Source organism: Gadus morhua, chromosome 7 (genome assembly GCF_902167405.1).
Source record: "Gadus morhua chromosome 7, gadMor3.0, whole genome shotgun sequence".
In the NCBI taxonomy this organism is placed as follows: domain Eukaryota; kingdom Metazoa; phylum Chordata; class Actinopteri; order Gadiformes; family Gadidae; genus Gadus; species Gadus morhua.
Window position 1 is genome coordinate 23,895,801 of NC_044054.1, and position 23,781 is coordinate 23,919,581.

Below are 23,781 nucleotides of genomic sequence, written 5' to 3' on the forward strand. Positions count from 1 at the left end.
ACAGACTTATCATGCCAAATCAATGTTGTTTGTGATCAATAAAATATCTAACCTTATTTCATAAAAGCTGTCGATATGGTAGCAATAGAAAAAAACCTGGATGAAATATAAATCATTCACGACTCCCATTCAAGTTTTCAAGTCCTTTCTTAAAGGGTCGATCAAAACATTTGTAGTTCATTTCAAAGTCAGGTCAATAATTTCAATGGTCTTTGCTCAAGGATGTACCCATGTGGCTGCGGTGGTAAATGTTTCTTTATTATAACCTCTTAAAACAGATGGGTAAACATTGCCATACCCTTCGTCTATGACAAAGATGAGCCTAGTTCTGGTCCGAGGCCATCGAAAAATATAGCAACTGACCCCTGCTAGGCCCCCCAAGATGAAATGGTTTAGAACCACCACTGCCCAGGGGAGATTAAGGAAAACATAACCTAACGCCTGTTCATTATTTTATGTGTTTGGCCAAGGGAAAGATAATTGCCTTAATCAGATCATATTTATTGTCCTTTCTTTGAAACAGAAGATAACAATAACATTGTATTGGCTGCCCCCTCAATCCATCTGAACTTTGGAACATTTCTCCTCTGTTAAATTGTGTTGCAACCATAGGTTGCTGGGAAGGAAGTACCATACATTTATTTCTGGAAGGATACATATGATTTTTGTAAACCGGACCATCCATTGAAAGAAAACACAAATAGTCAACAACCTCTAAGAAATTAGTTGTTTTTTAGTTTTTTTGCTGTTTTGGATTTGATTAGAAAAACCAAAATCAGACTAATGGTAATGTAAGCCGATCATAGTTGACAGGCGATATTATATAGTTCTTAAACATAGTATGTATACATTGGGTACTTCAGATATACAATTTGTCTGCAAGATCGATGTTGTTGTTTGAAAATATTGGTCTTGCATTTCAGTACTGTTGTCTCGCTCGCTTATCTTGAACACAATGGGTTAGCTAAGTTGGACTATAGTTTACGTTGTAGATTTGTAGAAGTCTCCCTATAGGAGTTCATTTTTTATACTTTCACTTTTAAGAATGCCCAACGACCATCGTAGGCCTCTAAGCTGTGTCCCAAAGCTTAGGCTGCTGCCTTGGTGGACTGCATTTCTCAGCTGCTACGTCATAGAGGCTGTCCCAATGCAAAAGATCCTTCGAATGAGGCTCATAAATGCAGCCTTCTTTCTGAGAACTCTGAAGAACACAACTGCTGCATCCTTCGGGCCTTGTTTAACCATTTAAATGTATGCGTGACCTAGGAGCTTTCATAGGATACTGCTACAAAGGACACGCCTTACCTTAGCTGCAGGCTAAGTTTGGGTACGCAGCTCCAGACTACCACCTACTGACCAGACAGCTCCCTCAACCATTTAGCAACAATCCAGAAACACCCAAGCAATAGCATACCTTAGATGCAACAGACAATGCCCTAGCCTTGACCGCTAACACCTACGAACCATAAAGAACACCAGAGCAACCACTCAAACACCATAGCAACTGTCCTACTTACAAACCAAGAGAGCCTACGCCGCAATACCCTGGTCTACTTTTTGTTTAGCCTACATCAACCAATCATGCACTCAGACCCAAATGTTATATACTGTGGGTTATTGGGATCACATATGTTTAGATAAAACATGCATTTTCAATACATGTTACACTATAGTCAAACATGCTCATATGACAACACCAAATGCTGTCCAGAACATAGCCTACTCCTAAACCACATCAAAAAGTAAAAATAATAATATGAAACCATTATTAGTTTGTTTTCGTGGTTGGAGCATGTATCAATTCAAGGTAACCACATGCTCTACCAGGGAGTGTCTTTTACAGAAGTTTGGCTTGTTTGTCAAGCTTCTGTCCTGATATATGCTAATTTAAACGTGTGACAAGCTTGAAGGTCTGACTTAGTTTACGTCGACAGAGCTATCAATCCTGAAGATCTTGATCATTTTTTGTCATAGTAGCGATGGGAAGTCAAAATCGTATCGTCACATCTCGAACTTCCTCAGTGTATAAAATCAGTAAAAACTAAAATATTCTAAAATATATGACCAACATATACCATCAATATTTATAATTATTAAAATGAATAAAAAGGATTCGTTTGTTCTTATTGTAATATATTCATTAAAGCATAACAATTAACAATTCAGACCCCAAAAATGTATACAGCTCATAATAAACTATAAACAATTAAGTTCTTAACAGCTGAAAAAAATCGAATCAATCATTGTGCAATTGCATTATTTGCCTTGTTACATATCAACATAATTTAGAACCTTAAACATTTTTTTAGTATGCCAACATATTTTGTTGCATAATATTATGTTGTACGGTTAGGCCTACGACCACACTATTCACTAGGAATATTGTTTACGGATTTGTAAGCTACTGAATTGTTATAAGATGCATGATCAGTCACGACCTATGGTCTCTATTCATATTGTGTTCCGTTTGAGCAGTTCGTTCGTGTGCCGCCCATCCCTACTTAAGAGTGCCGTGCTGCTGAGGCAACGTTAAAACGCTGCGCTCACTGGTGCCCGGATTGTGGCGTGAGCGCTGAAACAATCCAGCAAGCACGGTGATTCCGGGCCACCAAAAATGAGTAAACGTCGTGTGTAACGGGAAAATATAGTGGACAAAAGGTCGACCCTGATTAGAAAACGGAGATAGGTCGAGTGCCAGCTCCCGAGACAAGTGCAGGATGTTGCAAGTTCTGGCTTGCGGTGTCGTAGTTTTTCCCGGTCTCTTCTTCGCCTTTCGGAGAATACTCCCGTCCATTTTCAAACAGTGGACCGATGCAGACGTGGTTCTTGTCAGTGAGAGGTATGCTTATTCATTTTCATCACATAGCCCACCTGAAAACAATGTGCATTCATTGTAGCAGTCTTCTTGCAGTGAAACGCATCAAAAGCATACAATAACGTTATAGTACAGCGCTGCCAATCCCGAATGTAATGATATAACCTTACGGTGTCCATATAAATGTATCGATTCCTTATTATATTATACACCATCATTTTGTAACGTATGTCATACGGTATAATATTAGTAATAACACAACTATTGGCACTGGTTATTTAATTTCTATAGGCATACATTTTCAGTTGAAAATATCCTCAGGTTTAATCCGATTATTACAAACCATTAACCATCCTTTAATTTGTTATGGAAAAACCATTAACTTTAACCCATCGTTTGATCGTGTGGGAGGCGATGTTTCTATCCCGTGAAGGCATTATACTATTTGTCTAACATTGCAATCATAAATGATGCAGAGCCTCCATGGGTCCTCAGCACCTATATTTAGACAGGCATGTCTCCAGCAAGTTGGGCCGTAGAGGTAGCCCGGGACTGGCACTTTTAGGACCCATTCTGAAATATTTATCCACTAGGGGCCCCTAATCGGCCCATACATCCATGGCCTAAATGGCAACACGCATTTTGAACACGAATATAGCGGTCTTACTCGCTATCGAAGTAAGAAACATACTATAATAGTCGAGGCGCTGTGTTGTTTTACGTAACCCGGCTCGATAACAAACCCCTACCATAGTAACGTTATAGCTACCGCTCGTGTGAAATGCCTAATACCATTGAAACATGATGGACGATTAATGTCTAACGATATCGCATGTTTACTGGTTTGTGTAAACCAGTAAACTCACATGTGCTGTGGGGGGTTCAAACCATTGCTCATTTGAACGCTGTCACTGTTGCTAATCCGCCTATGAGCTCGGCAGAGTGCTGAGTTAGCTCTGTGTAAAGCTGGTCACTTAGCTATTACAACGATGCTGTCGAGTGACAATTAATCATCACGTAAACGGCGAATACTTTCAAATGCAAGCGATGTTAAACACTTTCGTTTGCTTGTAACTGCATGGCGTCAACGATGTATTTCATACGCCTCAATGCAGCCTAGTGGGAAAAGAGAAAAATCATTGGAAAAAGGCTTTTACAATGAAAGGCTTAGCATGTCATCTTGGACTACTAGGCCATCTCCACTGCCGTAGTGTTTATAAGCAGTACAGATTGTAATTCGGAAATACAGAACTTTAATTGAAGATGTCTCCTTCCATAGTGTTCCAGTGAACCATTGGTTTGGCCTTCACCCATGCTTGTTGCAATGCAGTGTGTTTGGGGAGAATGATAGGTGTGTTATCCCCACCAAGCTGAGTCTTCTGGTTTCCTATGAATAGTATTAACGGTAGAAGGCATAGCTTAGTTGGTTCTACCACAGGTTAAGAATGAAGACAATACAATTTAGTCGCACAATAGAGATAAAGGACAGCTGCTGCATGTTTATAAAACACCCCGTCCTTAGCTTTCTGTGTACCAAGTGTACCAGTTCATTGTGTTTTAATGTACAAAACCTTTCAAGGGTAAGCACCCTAACCTTCAAGTGGATCTGGTCCCTTACTATGCGTTTAGGATCCACGTTAGAACACTTGTATAGGTTCAAGATTCAATACTTTATTGCCATACAACTCTGTACAAGTTGCTAGGGATTTGTTTCAGTGTGCTCATGACAGTACATAATGAGCCAAGCAATGCTAACCCAGTACTCCATAATGTGGGTAATGTGCGTGTCACACCCAAATCTAACCAAAGCCATTACCAAAATGCTTTCCCTCTGGATTTCGCAGACGACTCGGTTTACAGTTTGATCTTGTCAGAACATGACAAAGGTAAAAAAGGGGTTTGTTAGATATTCTGTTGGCTTTCTAACAAATTACCATCTTCAATATTTCTTAAGTCACAAAGCCATATGAATAGGGTATTGCTGTTGATTGGCAAAAATGCAAACCAATCAAACATGCTCTGTTGTACAGAGGCTGACTGGAGATTTCATGGAAAAGGCTTACAAGCGTTGGCTACAATATCTTCCCTTGAACACCTCAAGCATGACCCTGGCCTAGTTTAGAGAACCGGTAGATATCTGTTCCACGTAACACTGGCAGCCAATGTTTAATGGTAACACAGTTACTTAAGTGTCTTAAAGCATAGTGCTGGCCTAGTTTTAAAGACCAGTGACATGGGATTAGAATGTTCTCCCAAGTTGTGGGGGCTGGTCATCTGTGCCCCGTGAATACCTTTTATACTTGATAAATGATCATGCAATTCAACTATTATTATCATTCACCTTTAAATCAATTTGGAGTTTCATAGCACAGTCCCTCTATCAAGAGCTCAAAAGGTTGTTTTTCTGATACAAAGGAAGCAGTCAGTAAATATTTGGCTCGGTGCACAGTGAAGCCAAACTGTCCCATTTGAATCGCATGGCAAGAGTGTGACCAAACTCGTCCTCGACCGTCATAGGTTGTGACAGAATTGTGTCACTCAGGTGCAGCCAATCAAAGGTTGTTTATAATATGTTCATTCATCTTTTGGCAGCAGCAAGTAAGAATGATGACGACTGTTTAGTGCGAGTTGAAAGCTCAAAATGTCAATTTTGTTGTCCCAATGCGCTCTCGCCCTGGACATCCACTGTAAGTGTGGAAAACAAAGGGCAGGGACATGCTCTGAACTCAGTCCCTGAGTCGGTGGCTGATGGATGCTTCACGACTCAACGGTCATCGAGATCACGGCTGACTGGCTCTCCAACTCTGATAACGAGCTGAGGCCGTCACACTGTCCTCGGCATGTTACATACAGCCTCTTATCACACACGCATATCTACGTAGTTCATTTTAGATATGCTGGATGGGATAATATAGTGAATGGCATGACTATCCCCTTGATGAGCCGACAGGGAGTGAAGGGAGTCGGAGAGATAGAAAGGAAGTGAGCCTTTTTGCCTCGGATGTGCTATGCTCAGTTAGCTTTTTTCTCCTTCCCTCTTCCTCTCGTTTCTGCTGGCTCCTTTCCTTTTGGGTCTACGCTCTGTCTCTCCCAGGGTTGCTTGTAGCAACCCACAACGTTGTAGTGGACTGTGCAACCCTGCATTACAAAGTGTGCATTAACTAGAGGAAACGTGAAGCGATTCTCTTGTCAGACAGGGTTGTAATTTTGTGTCTGTGTGTTTCTATGTATTATAGAGGTGTATGTGTTGGCATACAGTATGAGTGTGAGTATCTGTGCCCATGCATGTGCATACGTCTGCATTTGCCAAATTTATGTTTGCACGCAGAGGCTCACATGATTGGCAGCATTGAGTAGAAAGTAAGTGAGGGGTCGTGGGGGTGGGGTAGCAGAGATGAGCATTCACACACCGGTGTAACAACATGGGAACACAAAACACATTCTCACACCCTCCCCTACCCGTCAGCTTTTCCCAAGTACACCTTAACAACCCTTTTTTGACGGCTTTTTCTCCCTTTGAAGCAACTGCTGGTCGGCAAACAAAAAATCCATTGTTTAAGGCCGTGGGTCCCTGGTCCTGTGACTTGAGTACGCAACATAGGCCTGGGGCTTGGGGCAGATTTCGCAAGGCTTACACACTTGGCATGCTTGTACACATCTGTCTATGCAAAACATTGCCAAAGGAGACAGTAAAATATGGTGTGACTTTTTTCTCCATGATGCCCAGTCACATGATCTCTGTTGCCATGCCAAGGCTGGTGTCATGACCACGGTCCCGCAGAGAGAGTGTGGAGGGGGGGGGACCCATAGGGACCCATAACACAAACACATATGTCTAACACGACTCTTCTGAAGTGATTGTGATCTTAATCAATGGCTCACAATAAGTCACATGTCTTCATGGCGTCCCAGGAAGCTTTGCAAAGGGTCTTGCATCACTGAATAACGCTGCCCTGTGACTCTGAACTCGTTCTACAAACCTGATGGACAATAGCATTCCTTAGTCAAAGATAGTGTCTCAAAGTTAGGAAGAATATCTTTATCAAACAGGAGGCTACTCAGTGTTGCAATCAGTGCGTTAAGGGGCTTACTGTGGGGTGCTGTTTGAAATGATTTACAGGTCAAATGAGATTTGTGATTAAATGCAATTGTTTTGGTTGCCTCGTGAGAGACTGCATACAATCATAGGTTCAACTGACGCTTGAGTGTGTTGCAAGTGGCCCCTTGCTAATCCACTTCCAACAGCTGACCTTTTGAAGAAAGTACACAAAAAAAAATGATAATCAGTGGGCAGGCAGCCCATTACCTCACTTTTCTGAAAGGATATGCCAGGTGTGTCAACCAGCTTTACCCATGCCACTGTTTGGCACCTAAACCCATGATTGCAGACCCAATTTACTAAACCATCAAGCAAAGTTGCCCAAGACCAAAGAAGATCATATATGTCTGCAAGAGCTCATGCAGGTGTGAACCTTGGATAAAACTCAATCCTGACACGTGTGAGAAAGATTTGCACGTTTCTGCAGGGAAGGGAACACGTTGACGCCATGGTCTGGCAGTAAAGCTGAGTCATGTGACTTTTTGGCACTACACAGTGCATACCCATAGAATTCCTCTGGTTGAGCTTCTTTCTTGTGGTTTGACATTTTTTACAACCAATAGTCTGTGGATTTGTCCTTCCAGATACATCTAACAAAAGTTGTATAGTATAGGATTTATAAAGAGTCAATAACATTTCTAAATCAACACCATTTCTAAAATCTTTATATCAGCACAGAAATACCGCCAAAGCCAACCGATATATCGGTCGGGCTCTAATTGACACAACACTGTTTAGAATCTCTAACCTATAATGTAATAGGTGATGTTGACGTTTTCCATTGAAGAACATGCCGATATTAACCTCCCTCTCTTTTTTTCCATCTCTCTCTCTTGTTCTCTTTCTCTTCCCCAGGCTGGTGTCCTCTATCCATGCCGTCATGGCCACCACGGTTGGGTGTATCGTGGTGGCATCGTGTCGGGGCAATGTCGTTAGTGACAGGTGAGTCGAGTGCCGGCCAATCACAACACAGGGACCCCCTTTAATCTTTTCCCGCCTATACAGTCAGTTTGGTCTGGGGATCTCAAGGCCCCAATCGCTAGGGACCCACCTATCTTTTTGAAGGTTATGAGTCAAACACTTAGCGGGCAATCTAACAAGACTATTATCCGAGGCTATATGTTTAATGCAAGTGTGTTTTTAATAAATTTAAAAGAAGGGAGCACTCTGAATATATCAAATGCATGAATCTGACTGATGCTCTTCCAGCTTCCCCCTAATGGTTCCGTCAATTCCATCTCTCCCTGATTAACAATCCCTATGCCCTCTTTGTCCTTTCCCAGCAAGGATAGCAGCGAACCACCCATCTGTCTGCTAACTCTCGTCCACTAACATTAGCGCTCCACAGCCGCCACAGCCCCGGCTACGCTACATCCCAGACCCCGGCCGCGAGAGCCATAAAGTCGCTTGCGGAGCCACATTTCAACCGTTTAACTGTGAAAGTGTTTAAGTATTTAAGTGTTTACGTGTTAGCGTAGCGATAGCATGTCCGATGCGTGGAACGACGTTGCCGTGCTAAGCTAATGCTACTGTATTAATCCCCCCACTGAGCTACTGGCCAGCACAGTTCCTGCCTCCCTCCCCGGGGCCATTGGACTGCTAATCTTCTCTCCCCCCTCCCCCAGTGCCTGGGTTTACAACACTGCTCTATTCTGTTCTCCTCTGAACTGCTAGCAGGTCACACTCGCATAAGAGTCAAGCATTGTCTTTCCCCGAACATTGTATTTACTCGTCATTATTATACGGTTGTGAGTATTTGTTTATAAGAAATCTTGAACATCCTTAGCACTCAATGCTCAATGCAGATTCATGGGAAATTTCTAATGGCCTGACCCTGGCCCCGTAATGCGAGGCTGTGGTTAACCGTTAGCTTTGCCTGAAGAGCTTTGCCTTCAGGCGGCTAATGTGGTCCCTTGTCTTGTCGTTTCATCACCAATGTGCTGTCCATACACAAATAAACTAAATAAACCTTGGGGAGAAATATATATTACTCATCACAATTAACATGAGATGAACTATTTTTTATTTAAATCGCTGCTCTCATTAGCACAGTTAGAGCATTAGCATTAGCACAGCTATTTGGTGTGTGTATGTGTGTGTGTGTGTGTGTGTGTGTGTGTGTGTGTGTGTGTGTGTGTGTGTGTGTGTGTGTGTGTGTGTGTGTGTGTGTGTGTGTGTGTGTGTGTGTGTGTTTGTGTGCGTGTGTCTCTCTCTATATATCTGTGTGACTGATTGATAGGCAACTCTTATTCCTGGAACTGGGTCCAATCTTGAACAAGCGATGTACCTTTCAACGTAAGGCAAAATAGTGCAAAGGTGGCATGGCTACAGCACAGGGGACTCAGCCAAGGGTCAAGGGTCAACAGCTCAGGCCTCTCCAGTGGCTGTTTCTTTGTTCCAGCCCGTAATTAACCGTCATAGTAATCGCCACTAATTAAGTCCAGGAATTTTGTAATAATTGCATGGAGCCGCACGTTTAAGTGCTCACATGTTTTATGCGAGGACGGTTGAAAGCAACTTTGCATCGGTGAACATGAGCCATTTTATGGATTAAAGTGTTAAACCTAAGCCTTATTGCAGTGTGTTGGGCAATCCCTTCTCAAAGGTGAACAACCATAAAGTGAAGGAACATAAGAAAAACTTTCAGTGTACAGAATGTGACTGAAACGATTTTGTTGACACTATTTTCTACCTTTCTTGCAGACACTGGCTGGCCCCCTACTTTGTCATCTGGTACGGTGTGCCCTACATGGCGTACGACCTCTATGCCATGTATCTCAGCCACTACTACCGCTTCCAGGTCAAAGGGCACGAGGACTACAAGAGGCATTCGCTGAGCACAGTTAACTCGTTTGTGCGCAAGGAGTTTCTGCTGGTGCTCCACCATATCGCCCTGCTCACTGTTCTGCTACCTGTCACTCTGGTGAGACATGGGGGGACGGGTAGAGGGAGGGAGATATCATTCATCAAAGCATTTCATAGCTCGATGAATGGGGGGTTAGGGTTAAAATCGACCAGCCAAGCAATGTATTTGATCTCTAACCCTGGATTTGTTCATTTTAAACCCTGAATAGGGGGGTGGGGAAGGTTGAAAGTGATCTTTAACTTTCAATGTTAACATTTGCGGGCTCAATGCTAAATGCTCAATGGGGTTCTAATAGGTTAGACTATGAGCCGAAACAGGATCACATTAATAGATTGGGAGTAAAAATGCTTCATGATCAGAAGCAGGGTTAAATAGTTAAAAGCCCCATGCAGCTCGGCGAGATAGAAAAAAGCCACAGTGGGAGGCTTCACTCATTCATGAACGCCATACTAGATAGAGCGGAAAATTGTCAATTTTCAGTATTAATAATATTGGTTAGCTTGCGATATCTGCTGACTTCAGGCCTCGACTGGTCTGTTAGAGTCTGCAGAAACCGTGCCAGTAAACAGATTTTATGGTTTCTATGGAAAGTACTTCATGATCCTGACGTTAATTTTTTCAGCCGTTTGCCAAATTTAACGAGATTCAATGTGCTTTCAATTTGGTGACAAAATGCTGTGTTTTCAGTCATACCCTTTCGTTGACGTGCAGAAACCTTTGATCATCATACACTGGTTAATCTAAGAGGCTGCTCCCGCCATTCTATCATCTCGTCATCCTTCGACCTGGAGTTGTCCTCCTTTTTTGATGTACATTTCAATGACGGTTACAAACAGAGCCCGATTTTATAAATAGTTCCGCCAACACGGCCATCAAACTATCCATTAACTGTCCTATGACGAAGCCTCTCGTGTAAAGGAACAAAGTGTTGCTAAAAAAACATGTCTGTTATCTGAGGCGGAGGTATTTTGGTATATTTCTTTTATGTGCTTTTGTAACTGGGCCAATTTATAGGAATATAAAACCGTTAGAAAGCAGCGTCAAATAAACATATTTCCATATACTTTATTACAACATCATTCAAATTGAAGTTAGTATGGTTTTAGTTTTAATCTCAAATGAAGACTTGCTTGGTGGTTGTTATCAGAGTGGCCACTTTGTTTCACAGGCAGCCATTTGACTAGAACACCGGGCACTGTTCCCTTGAGATAATCGCACACTGATAATCGCACACTGTTTTAAAGCTAAATACAATGGATTTATGAAGTTGTGAGCAAAATGCTTTGACCAAATTTCATTGTTAAAGTGTATTTGCATGTTTATTACACACTTATAGACCTTCAGAAAACCCCTAAAAATCTTGGTCACGGCTACTTGATCAAGAAAAGGAAAAGGGAGATCACCGGTCGAAACATTTAGTTATCTTAGCCAGCCAGTTGTAAAGCTGACGGGGCTTTACTAATGACGCTTAAAGGTCTAATTTAATCTGAAAGGAGATAATGGGAGAAAAACAAAATGTCCAAGCCAAAGTACAAGAACATGATGTTATTTCCAACTGCTTTCAGCCGATAATTGTGATTTCTGAGTCACTATTAGCCATTTTTACTTCTATACTCCATGTTCTTGTTTTTCACGAATACCCTTCAACTGTAAAGTTGATCGTTTTAATTTTAGAAGAAAATTCACCTAGCTGGAAAATCTGCTATGGGGGAGCCTCGTTCAATATTATCAGTGTCAACACGAACCTGCTATGTCAGACTGCAACACGCGGTCCGTCACCGAACAGCTACTCTCTCACCACAGCCCCCCAGGCCCTGCACCACAACCCCTCCCCTCGGCTTCATTGTACGGTTGCTGTGCTGTGGTTGGCCAGCCCTGCCAGGTGCAGTGGAAACCCGAGCCCCCTTGTTTGCCGTGGCCGTCAATGGTGACCGAGCATCACCTTACCTTGCATTATTGAGGCCCAGCTGCTGTTGTCGTCGTCGTCGTCGTTACCTTCCTCCTCCCCCTCTCTCTCCCTCATTCTGTCTGTCACCAGCATCATGCCTGAGCCCACGTACTTTGGGCTGATTCCAACGCCTCGAACGGTTTAGTCAATGTAACGTGGAGCACTACGTGGGTGTGGCTGTCATTGTTCAGGTGTGCCTGCTGGTGGAAGGAACCCTAACCCAAAGACCTGTGTTTATTTCAACTGTGGAACTGTGGGGTGTTTTAATGGTTATTGAGTTGATGTGACCTCCAGGCCACACCGCATCCGCCCCAAACTAACTTTTCAGCATTTCATCTTGTGGCCAAATTTGGTAAAGCACAAAACATTGCATTAAATATGTAGCAAAAATACTCTAGACGTATAACATTTTTGCTAGAATGAGGTAGGGCTGGGTATCACTAGGTACCCCACGATACGATACTATCACGATATTTTACCCACGATAACGATAATATCACGATACAGCGATTCTGCGATTATCGATATATTGCAAGAAATTTCACCCACGATACATCACGATATCTGTGTCACTGAAGAAATTCAGAATTTATTACAAAAACATTTTATGCAAAGTAACATAAAATTAGAAAACAAAATAAATGCAGAAAACATTTCATTGCTTAGTTTCATTCGCTCTGTTTACAGTGGATGTATCGCAATGGCGAGGCGCACACAGCCTTTAGCCGTGTTCTGTAAATATTCTAGAACACACGGGAGTCCTGGAGCTCTATATCAAAATATTATCATATAGCCTACATAGATATCTATATAATATATATTATAACCGCCAAAAGATGTGTGATCCGATATTATGAATCTCAAACGACCGCGTTGGGTTCTCCGACGTTCCTGGTTCTTCAACGTCCTCATCAATGTGAAGTAGACTGAACCACGACAAGGAGGAGAAAGGGATTGTTCCCGGGCAGCGCTTAGGCACCTCCGCCTCCGGCGGTGGTTCCTCAGCGGGTCTCAAGCTGGAGACATTCGCCGCCAACAATCCCTTTCTCCTCCATGTCGTGGTTCATGTTCTTGAGGGTGTCAAAGCCAAAGTTCCTTCCCCCCAATTCATTCTCAACCTTGGCTGAGATAACCCCCAATACGAGTCTCGTTGTAGAAATACCAGAGACGAGAGTCCGACAGAACGGTTATCCAAATAACAAGGAAGTGTACAACACTTGCGATACAGTCCTGGAGCTCTATATCTAAATAATATCATATAATACATAGAAATCTATATCATTTAATACATATTATCACGGCCAAAAGCGGTGTGCGCCTCCAGACGATATAATGAATCACAAACGACTTTGTCGGGTTCTGCGACGTCTCTGGTTCTTCCACTTTCACATCAACCTGAAGTCGACTGAACCGCGCGCTGCCGGCTGCCGGCTGCCCGCTGCCGGGCGATGGTGCCTCGCGGCAACCGGCGGCATGACGCAGTTCATGTACTTCAGCCAGTCAAAGCCAAAGTTCCTTTCTCCCAATTCCTTCTCAACCATGGCTGAGATAACATAACCCCCACAACAGTCTCGTTGTGGAAATACAAGACACGTCAAAGAACCGACAAGAAACACTTGCGTTACAGTGTGTGTATTCACACAAACACACACACATGTGGCGCTCGCACGGTCGAGTCTCATTGGCGGGCCAACGTCTCTGGGCGGGCCAGGCAGAGTAAGGGGAGGAGCTGAGATTCCTGATGACGTCAAGAATACAGACATTCCAAATCAGCGCACTTGAGCCTCCGTTTTTTCAAAGGCGAGCAGAACAGCTAGTGCTCGTTTTACACCAAACGCAAGTTTTAGCAATTGGGGGACCATAGGCAGGCTAGGGGAACTCATATTTATGTTAGAAAACCTCATAAAGTGAGATTTTCATGTCATGGGACCTTTAAATATCGATATTTGGCGTCAGCATATCGATAACGTCCCGCAAGACGAAATATCGCGATATGTCGCAGTATCGATATTTTGGCACACCCCTAGAATGAGGTAACATTATGGTGATTGAGCCTATGGCCCACTTAAGAAAGCCCTTGAATCTGCAGTATTATGAATGTTTCAAACTGGGTGTCTGTGGGCTCATTCCCTCGATGCATTCAAATCCCCAGCGGCTCACCGTGGGTGATGCGTTATCCATCCCCCAGAGAGGATATGGCGGAGCTACCGCCACAAACTCGCTCTTCAACTCACCTGTGTGTGTGTAGCGCTGGACGTACTGTATTTCTTTCGGCATAGATGCCCACCCAACGACAACTGAGGTCTTCGGAAATTGCCACTTTAAGGTGTTCAATTTTGACATGTATCACATTCAGACTACAATCCCAAGCATCAGTTTAATCGACACTCACCCACTCGCCCGGGGGGTGGCAGAGTGTGGGATGACGGGGCCGTTGTGGTGTTAAGTTGCTCTCCTGTGGTCTAAGACGGTCTTCTGCGGGCAGATGGCAGGGGCCTATCGGCTCGGCCTCATGCTTTATTCATCACCAGCTAACTACTCGCAGGGCTTGACAACTCCTTGTTTTGTCGATTGTTGGATTGTTGTTGTTTCTATTGTCTGTCCTCAGTCCCCCCCTCCCATCCCCCCCCCCCCCCCCCCCAAATGGGATCCGTCCAACAAAGAGTCCTGAGCCTGGTCAATGTTTTAAATGTATCTGATTGCTCCGGCAGGCCTATGGCCCTGCTCCTGCTTGCTGGTCCTTCCTTCTTATAAGGTCATCGTTGTGTGTTTTTATCCTGTCCTTTTCGTCCAATCAAGGTGGTGTTCCAAGTGAAACGTGTGTTTGTTTCTATTGCAGACCTGTCCTTATTGGCTCATCAGGACACGTCCTGGTGGGTGTCTCTGCTCATATCTGGTTGCTGGCTTCTGTTTGCTGACTGTATGTGTTTCTCTCCTCAGTTCTTCAGGAAGGACCAGGGTGACTTCTTTGTCGGCTGCTTGTTCCTCACAGAGCTCAGCACACCCTTCGTCTCTATGGGAAAAATACTCATTCAGGTGAGTTGGAGTGAGCGAGCCAACGGAGCCGATGACACACATGCAGGTCCAACAGGTTGCTGGGTACAGCCATCAGGCCATTGGCACCTGCACAATGGGAATACTTTAGAAAAACGACAGTTACTGGGCTTTCCGGTTTATGCCATCATGCAAACCTGTTAATGTTTTTAGTTAGCCAATTCCAGCAATGCAAAGGACAGACATACCATAATACGCATCCGTTGAGGGGTATTTGAGTCTATTCCACATGACTAATGGATTAATATATTTTATATTATTTATTAATTAAAAAAATGTATTTGGCATTGACGCTACAAATTTTGTCCCTTCACTGACACCTCTATCATTCAGCGTGCAAACGTTGTTTGGCAGGTACACAAAGTAAAACTCATTAGTCAGCAGCAATTGGAAATCACTATTGAGACTAGAGACAACAGACACTATTTTAACTCTCTAAACTAGGAATGTTTGTCTGCAGCCATCTGTTCGATCAGAAACCCTAAAAATGGGTGGGAAAAATGGCATAGTCATTATCATTGAACATCCTGGGAGAAACAGTGGGTTTGATTTATTTTCTGGAAGTGTTTTCTAACTTAAATATCTGATCCCCTCTCAACCCCTCTACACACTGTTCCCCCCCCGCACAGCTGAGTCTCCAGGACTGCCGGCTGCACAAGGCCAACGGCGGCATGGTGCTGCTCACCTTCTTCGCGTGCCGCATCGCCCTCTTCCCGTACATGTACTGGATGTACGGCCGCCACTACGGCATCCCCCTCTACGGCGTGCCCTTCCACCTGTCGCTGGCCGCCAACCTGGGCAACTCCTGCATCCTGGCGCCGCAGGTGTACTGGTTCGTGCTGCTCTGCCGCAAGGGCTTCCGCCTGTACCAGCGCAGCCGCTGCAGGGGCGACGCGCCCGCCCCCGCCCGGGCCGCCGCCACCGCCGCCGCCGTCACGGACAACACCAAAGGCGAGTGACGCGGGCGTGCGATGGGGGGGGGGGAGGCGGCCTTCCGCTGATGACGCCGCTGCCACCTCGAACCGCCCCGCCCACCCGACCCTTCCCCTCGAACCTTCCCCTCCCCCTACCGCCCCCTCCTCAACCACCACCACCACCACCACCGCCGCCACCCGCCCGCCACCGTCGCTGCTACTCCTACCGGGCGCACGTGTCAAGAAGCTAACGCTACCCCCCAGTCACCTCCTTCACCGGTCCACCTCCTTTCCCGCCGGCCATCTGGTGTTGTCTTTCTCGCTGCCGACGGCCGTGGTTTGGTTCCAGGGACGTTAGGACGGCGCACTCGCATCCGTAACCCTCCCCCCTCCCTCCCTCGGCCCCCCTCCTGAAAACACACATTACCCCCCCCACCCCCCACAGCGCCTCACTCTGCCGCCTGCCGCCCGGGGCAGAGTGCTCCTCCATCCATCCCGACGCACGGGGTGAACTCAGCTTCGGCCTCTGGGGTTTGTTTCTTTACTTTGTTTTGGGGTTGGTTTTCTTCGTTTGTTCCCCCCCCCCCCCCCCCCCTCACTGGACGTAATCTGGTTTCCAGTGCTCCCCGTCTCCCTCCACTGCGCTGGACTATGGGTCAGAGGTCACCTCAACCCTAACCGCTTCCGGCAGGACTAAAACACTGGGCGAGTGAGGATGACGAGGGCTTCGGCCTCTTCGTCGACGATATCTGTTCTGTACCTCGAAACTCATCGATTATCATCTCCTGTTGCCGGGAAGAAAGACTGTATCTCTTTCTCCTCTCTCTCTCTACCTATCTCTATCTCTTTATCTCTCCACCATTCTGTGTGCGCAGACTCCGGTCCTTTACGAAGATCCGCCGCGGTGCGGACGCCCCTCAAACCGGTTTATTCACCTCCCTTATGCTTGGGTTTATCGGGACTTATGAAGTGTAAAATATGCGACGATTCCACATTGACCGCCCCGCCCGCCTCCCCCCTCCCCTCTAACGCCTCTCCAAAGCAGCTCTGTTCCCCTGGTTTATCAAGGAAAACACTGGTAGTGAAGACGACAGCCGTGTCGGTGCCAGCGTCGCAGCAGTCGGGTTTCAAGTTCCACACACAACAGAAAACCTGACCACCTCCAGAGGAGTGGAGTGGTCACCTGAGCCACCTGTGAGAGAGATGACGCCCGGCCGCGTGTGGTTAATCCCGTTATTTATCCGTTTGATTGTCTTTTAGCCTTTTCCACCTCCTCCTCGCTCCCCAACGCGCTCCCCTTATCAGATATCGTCATAGCAACAACGAGCTAACACCCGTTTGGTCTTTGTTTTTCCGTTTTATCTGTAACATTGATCCAACGCAAAGGCCACTACAGACCACATGCGCTGCAGTAACCCCAGAGAAGCAGTCTAGCCCCCCCGCCGTAGGGGAACCCAGGCGGGGTTTGGGGGGGGAGTCAGCTTGACCGGGTCAGACCTCCCTGTCGGACCACCCCACCCGGTGGGATGGGCTTACGGGGGGGTTGCGCAGCGTGGGCGACCGGGAGGGGGTCGGAGGGAGGACTGCGTACATGTCCTGCTGTGGGTGTCCCTTTAAGGTCACATAGTAAAGTGCCTGGTCTTACTCAGGGCAACAGACAAGAGCAATAATGCTGATCACCAGTGGCAATCACACTCATTACTAACGCACACGGAGAGGACTAGCCCGGGGAGAGCGTTACGACGCAGCGGCACACAAAGGCAGGGTTGACGTGAAGCGATTTTATCTATTTTTGGTTTGATTTTGGTTTTTATTTGAACCCACAGATGTCCCATGGCTTTTTTTTTTTATTTCATTACGCGGACTGAGTGGCGAGTTGATCTGGTTGATGTGGATTAGCTTAAGTGGTCGCGGGGTCCCGGCATATCGCACTGTACATACCTGATCACGACAATTTTTTAGAAACACTACGGATCTATATATACATGTTCTAAATCTTTATATGTATTATTCTTATTATTATTATTAAAGATGGCAAAAAAAAAAGCTCAATTCCATGAGCTCTCAACACAAGACCGCTTAAGTAACATAGCTGCAACACATCTTAATCCCGTATGACTACTAGGAGAGCAGCTTTTGGGGACAATGTCTTTTTATCACACACTGAACATTTTATTAACCATGAATTCATGTTGTTTTAGGATCCATGTGAATTAATCTGTTACGTTAACTTTTGTTTTAATTTAGTTGAATGGATGGAACACTGGAACCGTAGGGCGGCTCTCTGAAACCCTCAGAGTCGGTACGCGGACTCTCGAGGAGTCTTTGCTCCCTTCTCGTCCAGGCCCAGCACACGTTATCTATGCAAGGAGGTCCTAGCCATGCCTTTTTACACTGCTTCAATGTCCGATGACATAAAGAAAGGTTAGGGTTATGGGTTATTTATGTCTTTCATGTAGGGGCTACTTTGTCTGGACATTTTTATTATTTGTTACATTACCCGGGTATTCTTTCGCACTTTTGCTGGTAGATTGTGGAGTATCTGCGTGGACTCTCCACTCCCTGTTGCGTGAGGCAGAGCGGTTGCTTTCCGTCTACTTATCCGTACACATGAATATCGATCATGTGACTAGAATATATTATTATTTAGCATTAAGTGCTCTCTGTGCGTGGAAAGTCGGCAGTACTTGGCAACGGGGGGTCAGATGAGCAGACAGTCCGCTGGGCCAGGGAGGGCTGGTGCACCCCGTAACATGAATCTATCCACTGTTATGGCGCCTTTTAGGACGAGGGCGGGAGGAGGGGGGGGGGCATGACATTAACGTGTCAAAGCTATACATCGATATTGGTAAGCAGCCGATATCCAGCATTCATATCACCTCGTCTGTATTATTATTATGATTTTTATTATGATCATTAATCTTATTATTATATTCTCCACATATCAGTCCACACTGCTTTAGTGTTTCTTTGGCTGGATGTGATTCTCTGCAGATTTTCTTTCTCAAGCTAACGAGGACCCGTGTGGGCAAAGTGCACGTGGCGAAGGCAGCCAGTGGCCCGCCGCGCTCGTCTCTTGAGACCAAGCGAGACGGCTGGCTGCTAACACACCGGCCGCGGCAGGGTGGTCAGAGAAGTGGGCAGGAAGCAGCAGGTGGATGTGACAGGGGTCTTTGTTGTTTTGTGTGGGGGGAGGGGGGGGGGGTGATGGTGGTGGTGGTGGTGGTGGTCGGCTCCGTGTCCGAACATGTGTCAGCCAGTGTTTGGCCCCGTAAAGCTCCCATTCACGGCGTCCCTCCCTCCCGTCTTACCTCGCTGTCGCTCCACGTCTCTATCTCATCAGGCCACTCCTATGCACTTCCCATGACCCACCACCCCCCTCTGGCCATCGTCATGTCTGTGCATTGTTGAGTCTTATCGCACAACCTCAACACACACGCACAAACCACAATGTGCACATCAATCACCTCACCATGAAGGACAGCTCGCTTTTACTTTCTGCTTCCTTTATTGGGGAGGGGGGGGGGGGGGGGGGGGTTGACTGCAGGGTCGGGATACGGCCCGCAGTATCCTGGCCTGCCGACGATCGGAGCAGTCTGATAGGTTCCCTCGTCTCTAGGAGCAGAGGTTTGAGTTTCTCTCACCTTCCATGCAAGACCCACACACACACACACACACACACACACAAGCATACATACGCTGATACACATGCACATATGTGAACACACACACTTGTATACTAACACGTGTGTACCCACACACACATATACATACGTGCACAGCACACACATAAACGTGCGCTGATAGACATGCACATATGTGAACACAGACACACACATACATACATACATACATACATACATACATACATACATACATACATACATACATACATACATACACACATACATACATACATACATACATACATGTACCTTCACACACACACAAACACATACAGGCAAGTAGTTCTCCACTCATTTGACCAATAGACGGCTATTGAGCTTTTCATTCTATGAGTTGGTTTGTGATTTATTTCAGTTTTTGTTTTTTAGCGAAGATGTAGCTATTTTTGACTTTGGTATGACAGCAGCTATGACAGTGGTCCTATTATGCTCTCCACTGCGGTTGCTGCTTTCATCCAGGGTTTAACTGTCAGCCCATCTTTGTTCCTGTGAGGCACAGGTCCTCGGAGTGGAACATCCCAGTGAGTTGTTTTTAATCGCTTTTAATGTGAAAATCGCCACCATACCTAACATAAAACCATGAGCCTCAGAATCTCACTAAGCTTAGCAAAGGTCAAAAAACTAAAAAATACGCACATAGTAGCTGCACGTATACTAATAACATGATTTTTATTTATTTACTTCTGCTCTGAGTTCAGAATGATGATCAATATGAGATATAGTACAAGTCTTGCCCTCAGCCTCACAGGAGGTGAGCCTGTTCTGCTCAGGGTCTGCTGAAGATGCTAACATATGTCGTTACTACTTAGAGGTTAATTCTAAGACTAAAACTGTGACATTTTAGGAAACTTGATGATTCTGAATTTGATATCTGGAATGTGTACTTCCCTGTCTATACTGTTGAATTAATTATCTCTTTCCTGTCACTTAGCTTGTTGATACAGCTCATATTGAAGTTTAACCAAAGATCAGAATCAAACTGCAGAGATGATGGAGATGAGGTCTTCCTGGGGTCGCTGCACTTTGATGTTTCGTTTTTGGTCAATCTTTTGTGTAACTTCTATAGCTTGGTTGTTAGACCAAAGAATATCAGGCACCTTAGTGGACTAAAGCCGTAATAATTGTAGCAACGTGAGCAGAACTTTTTGAGTGGGTTTTACCTTGAAAGTGACAGACTCTCACGAGTAAGACCATCCCAGAGACACACAGAGATTCTCTCCATCTGGTCGTATTGCTCCCCCTCCCCTCCCCCCCAGAATCCTAGTCATAGATTTTTTTTCTGCCCAGGGTTTTCTCTCGTGGATGCATTCTCCTCCTCACTGACTGCAGAGGAGATGACTCATGCCTTTACCCATCAGCCACCTTGGTATACTACCCCCACAACCCCTCCCTCCACCTGCTATACATCGCCTATACATGCAAACCTGGTGACGAGGAGACACGTGTCCCGTGGTGCTCTGACCCCCCCCCCCCCCCCTCCCCAAACACAACCATCCCAATGCGAGAGGTGCCATCTTCCACCACATCTCATTTGAACCACATGAGCAGTGCATAGTTCATACATAGATGAACCCCCCACCTCAAGTCTCTTCGCCATACTTCCTCCTCAAGTGTCCAATCAGGATGCAACTCTGTGGGCGGCGTGTGTGATCTAGAGACTGTCCGATCTAGGGTGAAGTAACCAGGATGTGTCTGTCGATTCGGTTGAATGTTTTTTTTCTTTGGTTTGTTTCTGTTGGGTTTTTTGTTTGTTTTGTTTTGTTTTTCCGACATTCCTTCAACCACAAGTGTTTTAATACGCTGAGATAAAATGCTAAATAAACATAATAACGATAAAATAATGATAACTGAATGCATGTCCCCCCCCTCCTGTGTATCCATGACCCCGTCGCCTCTACCCGAAGAAACGTGGTGACTTATCTATTTTTCCCCCTAAAGACGTTATCCAACCTAATAGACGCTTGCATGGAAAGTACATTTTAAGAAACGCATTAACAACCCAAGCCGAGGGAACACTAAAGATAATCTCACAGTGAGTGTCAGAGGGCTCGACTCTGGTCTCCAACGACAACGGGTCTGGAACCAGAATAAGCCGGAGTGTACAGCGCTCGCCACGACGACTCCAGGCGTGCACAGAGCTAGACGACTAGAAGATGTACCCCCTGACTACCCCCCCCCCCCCCCCCCCCCCCCCACCCGACCCCCGGACTATAGTTGAGCCTACATATTTGGTGCAGATGACAAGAGTTTGAGAATAGATATAGATGCTACTGCAATACATGAGAAAGAAAAAAAAAAAGGCTGTTGTGAAGACACTATTTTTGTCTACATATCATTTTTCATTTTGAAGTGATTGTCCTATCTGTAAAAATGCAGGTTGATTGCAAAGATTGATTTTAAACTCGGGACAGAGAACCTATAACATGGTATCCAGTGCCTTGTGAAAAATCTCTTTGTGGTGACCCTATCATGTTTAAAAAAGGAAAAGAATAAAAATGATAGAAAAACCGGTTAAAACAGGTCAAAGTGTTTACAGGTTGCTGTTGTTTTTATTTTCGATTTTAAATCCTAAGGCATATCATATCCTGTATCATTCACCATGTTTTAGCTATGCATGGCAAATGCCACTGTAAGGTCAACAGTGGTGAACAGCTCACACCAGTTCTTCAAGAAAACCCTGCTAGCATTTTACATTTTTGGCAGAAAATCATTAGCTTTTAATCTTCTTAGTTTGATTCATTAAGAGAAAGTCCACCTGAGAATATAACTTTAAACTTGTCAGCAGAGATGATTAAATATTGTACTATTACTGATAAAAAGATACAGATCCTTTTTATATTATATTAAGGTGTAATTTTAGCATGTTAAAGCTGCACTAGGAAAGGAGAGGAAAACTAACGCCTCGCTCAACTCTGCTGTCAGACCTTAGTGGCTGGCCACTGACATGCACAATTTGGTTTGATTGGTTTACTGCTTGAATGGACAACATGTCCTCAAGAGCCTTGATTTGTCAATTCTTCAGGGGGAGGCGGGAATTCTTCTAAAAAGCAAACGTCTGGTGACATGATAACAAGTTTTTCCTGTTTTATTTTCACAAATAAAAAAGAACCCATGTAAAGGGGTCCAAACTACCTGGTGTAGCTTTAAGTATGTTATCGTCCCCTTGGTTTTTCAAAAATAATGAGCGTAATATGATGGATCTTACCCCCTGAATGCACATCTGAACATTTGGTGGTGAACCCCTTGACTGCGTTACTGTTTATTTGTTTAGTTTGCAGTGCTACCATTATTGAGACGAGGTTTGGCTCGACGGTTTGCTGTACGTTTCCTCCCCTTGACATGTCCCAACACCATGGGAGTCAACGACATAACTGCAGCCTATACTCACAACCGCCAATGCTACCTGCACCCCCTCCCTCCCCCCTCCTTTCCCCTCCAACCTTATTTTTGATAACCTTCTGATTTTTCATAGGTATATTTATATATCAGATTTGGTATATACGTATATACGTTTATCTATTTTCTTTCTCTCTTTTTTTTTTTAGCATGACCCTTTTTTGAGGAAATTTCCTATCTGAAAAAGACTGGGCTCTTATTTTTACAAAAGAGGCATTCATTGAGAGGTAATGATTAATTTAGTCATTGCAAGAAAAAAAAAAAGTGAATTCTGAGCACCCCTTCAAGATAAATAAATTGATTTAATAGTCTGTTTGGAATTTGTCTTTTTTATTTTATTTCGTTTTTGTCACATTAATTCGCTCATGTCTTTGGTTCATTATGAGACTTTCATTGAAAGAACCTCACAAACAGGAAGTTGAGAGCCAGAGGGTTAGGCCATCTCCGTGAACAGCAGATGGCAGTATTGACATTTTTTTGCAGTTGGCGCGACTCTAAAATTGTTACATAAATGCAGATGACTGTTTGAACCATTAATTCTCTATTGTTTCTATTAAATCATTTTCAAGTATTTTCAAACATTATTTCATTTACAATTACCGGCAAGCTTTCTAAAAAACAAACCTGCTAGACTGCCGGAGCTGTTAGTTTATTCATATCAAGAACAACCTTATAATTTTAGTCAAAAGGTAGTGGACTCCAACGAAAATAATAATTCTGCTCACACCATTTATTTATTTATTAGAAGTAATATACCTTTCTCCTTTTATCACAGGACAGGCCTGAACAAATATAATAGATTGTGATCATTTCATAAAAACAAATCACTGTGCTATCTAAGTAATAACCGGTGTTGTTTTGTTTCTGACTATCACAAGGTGGCCCAAACAAGCTAATTATGGTTCAAGTCTGGTGAGTGTGGGATGTGCCAACATTCGGGAGCTGCACTGTACTGTGTGTGTGTGTGTGTGTGTGTGTGTGTGTGTGTGTGTGTGTGGTTGTG

At 44.7% G+C, this 23,781-nt stretch overlaps 1 protein-coding gene across 1 annotated transcript; it reads left to right on the forward strand.

Annotated features, from left to right (window-relative positions):
* Positions 1 to 2,493: 2,493 nt before the first annotated feature.
* tlcd3a (TLC domain containing 3A) lies at positions 2,494 to 23,089 on the forward strand. Its single transcript, XM_030360411.1, has 5 exons — positions 2,494 to 2,839; positions 7,770 to 7,856; positions 9,618 to 9,837; positions 14,669 to 14,764; positions 15,412 to 23,089. The coding sequence occupies exons 1-5, from the start codon at positions 2,718 to 2,720 to the stop codon at positions 15,739 to 15,741; spliced, it is 855 nt and encodes a 284-aa protein (XP_030216271.1). The 5' UTR covers positions 2,494 to 2,717; the 3' UTR covers positions 15,742 to 23,089.
* The last annotated feature ends 692 nt before the right edge of the window (positions 23,090 to 23,781 follow it).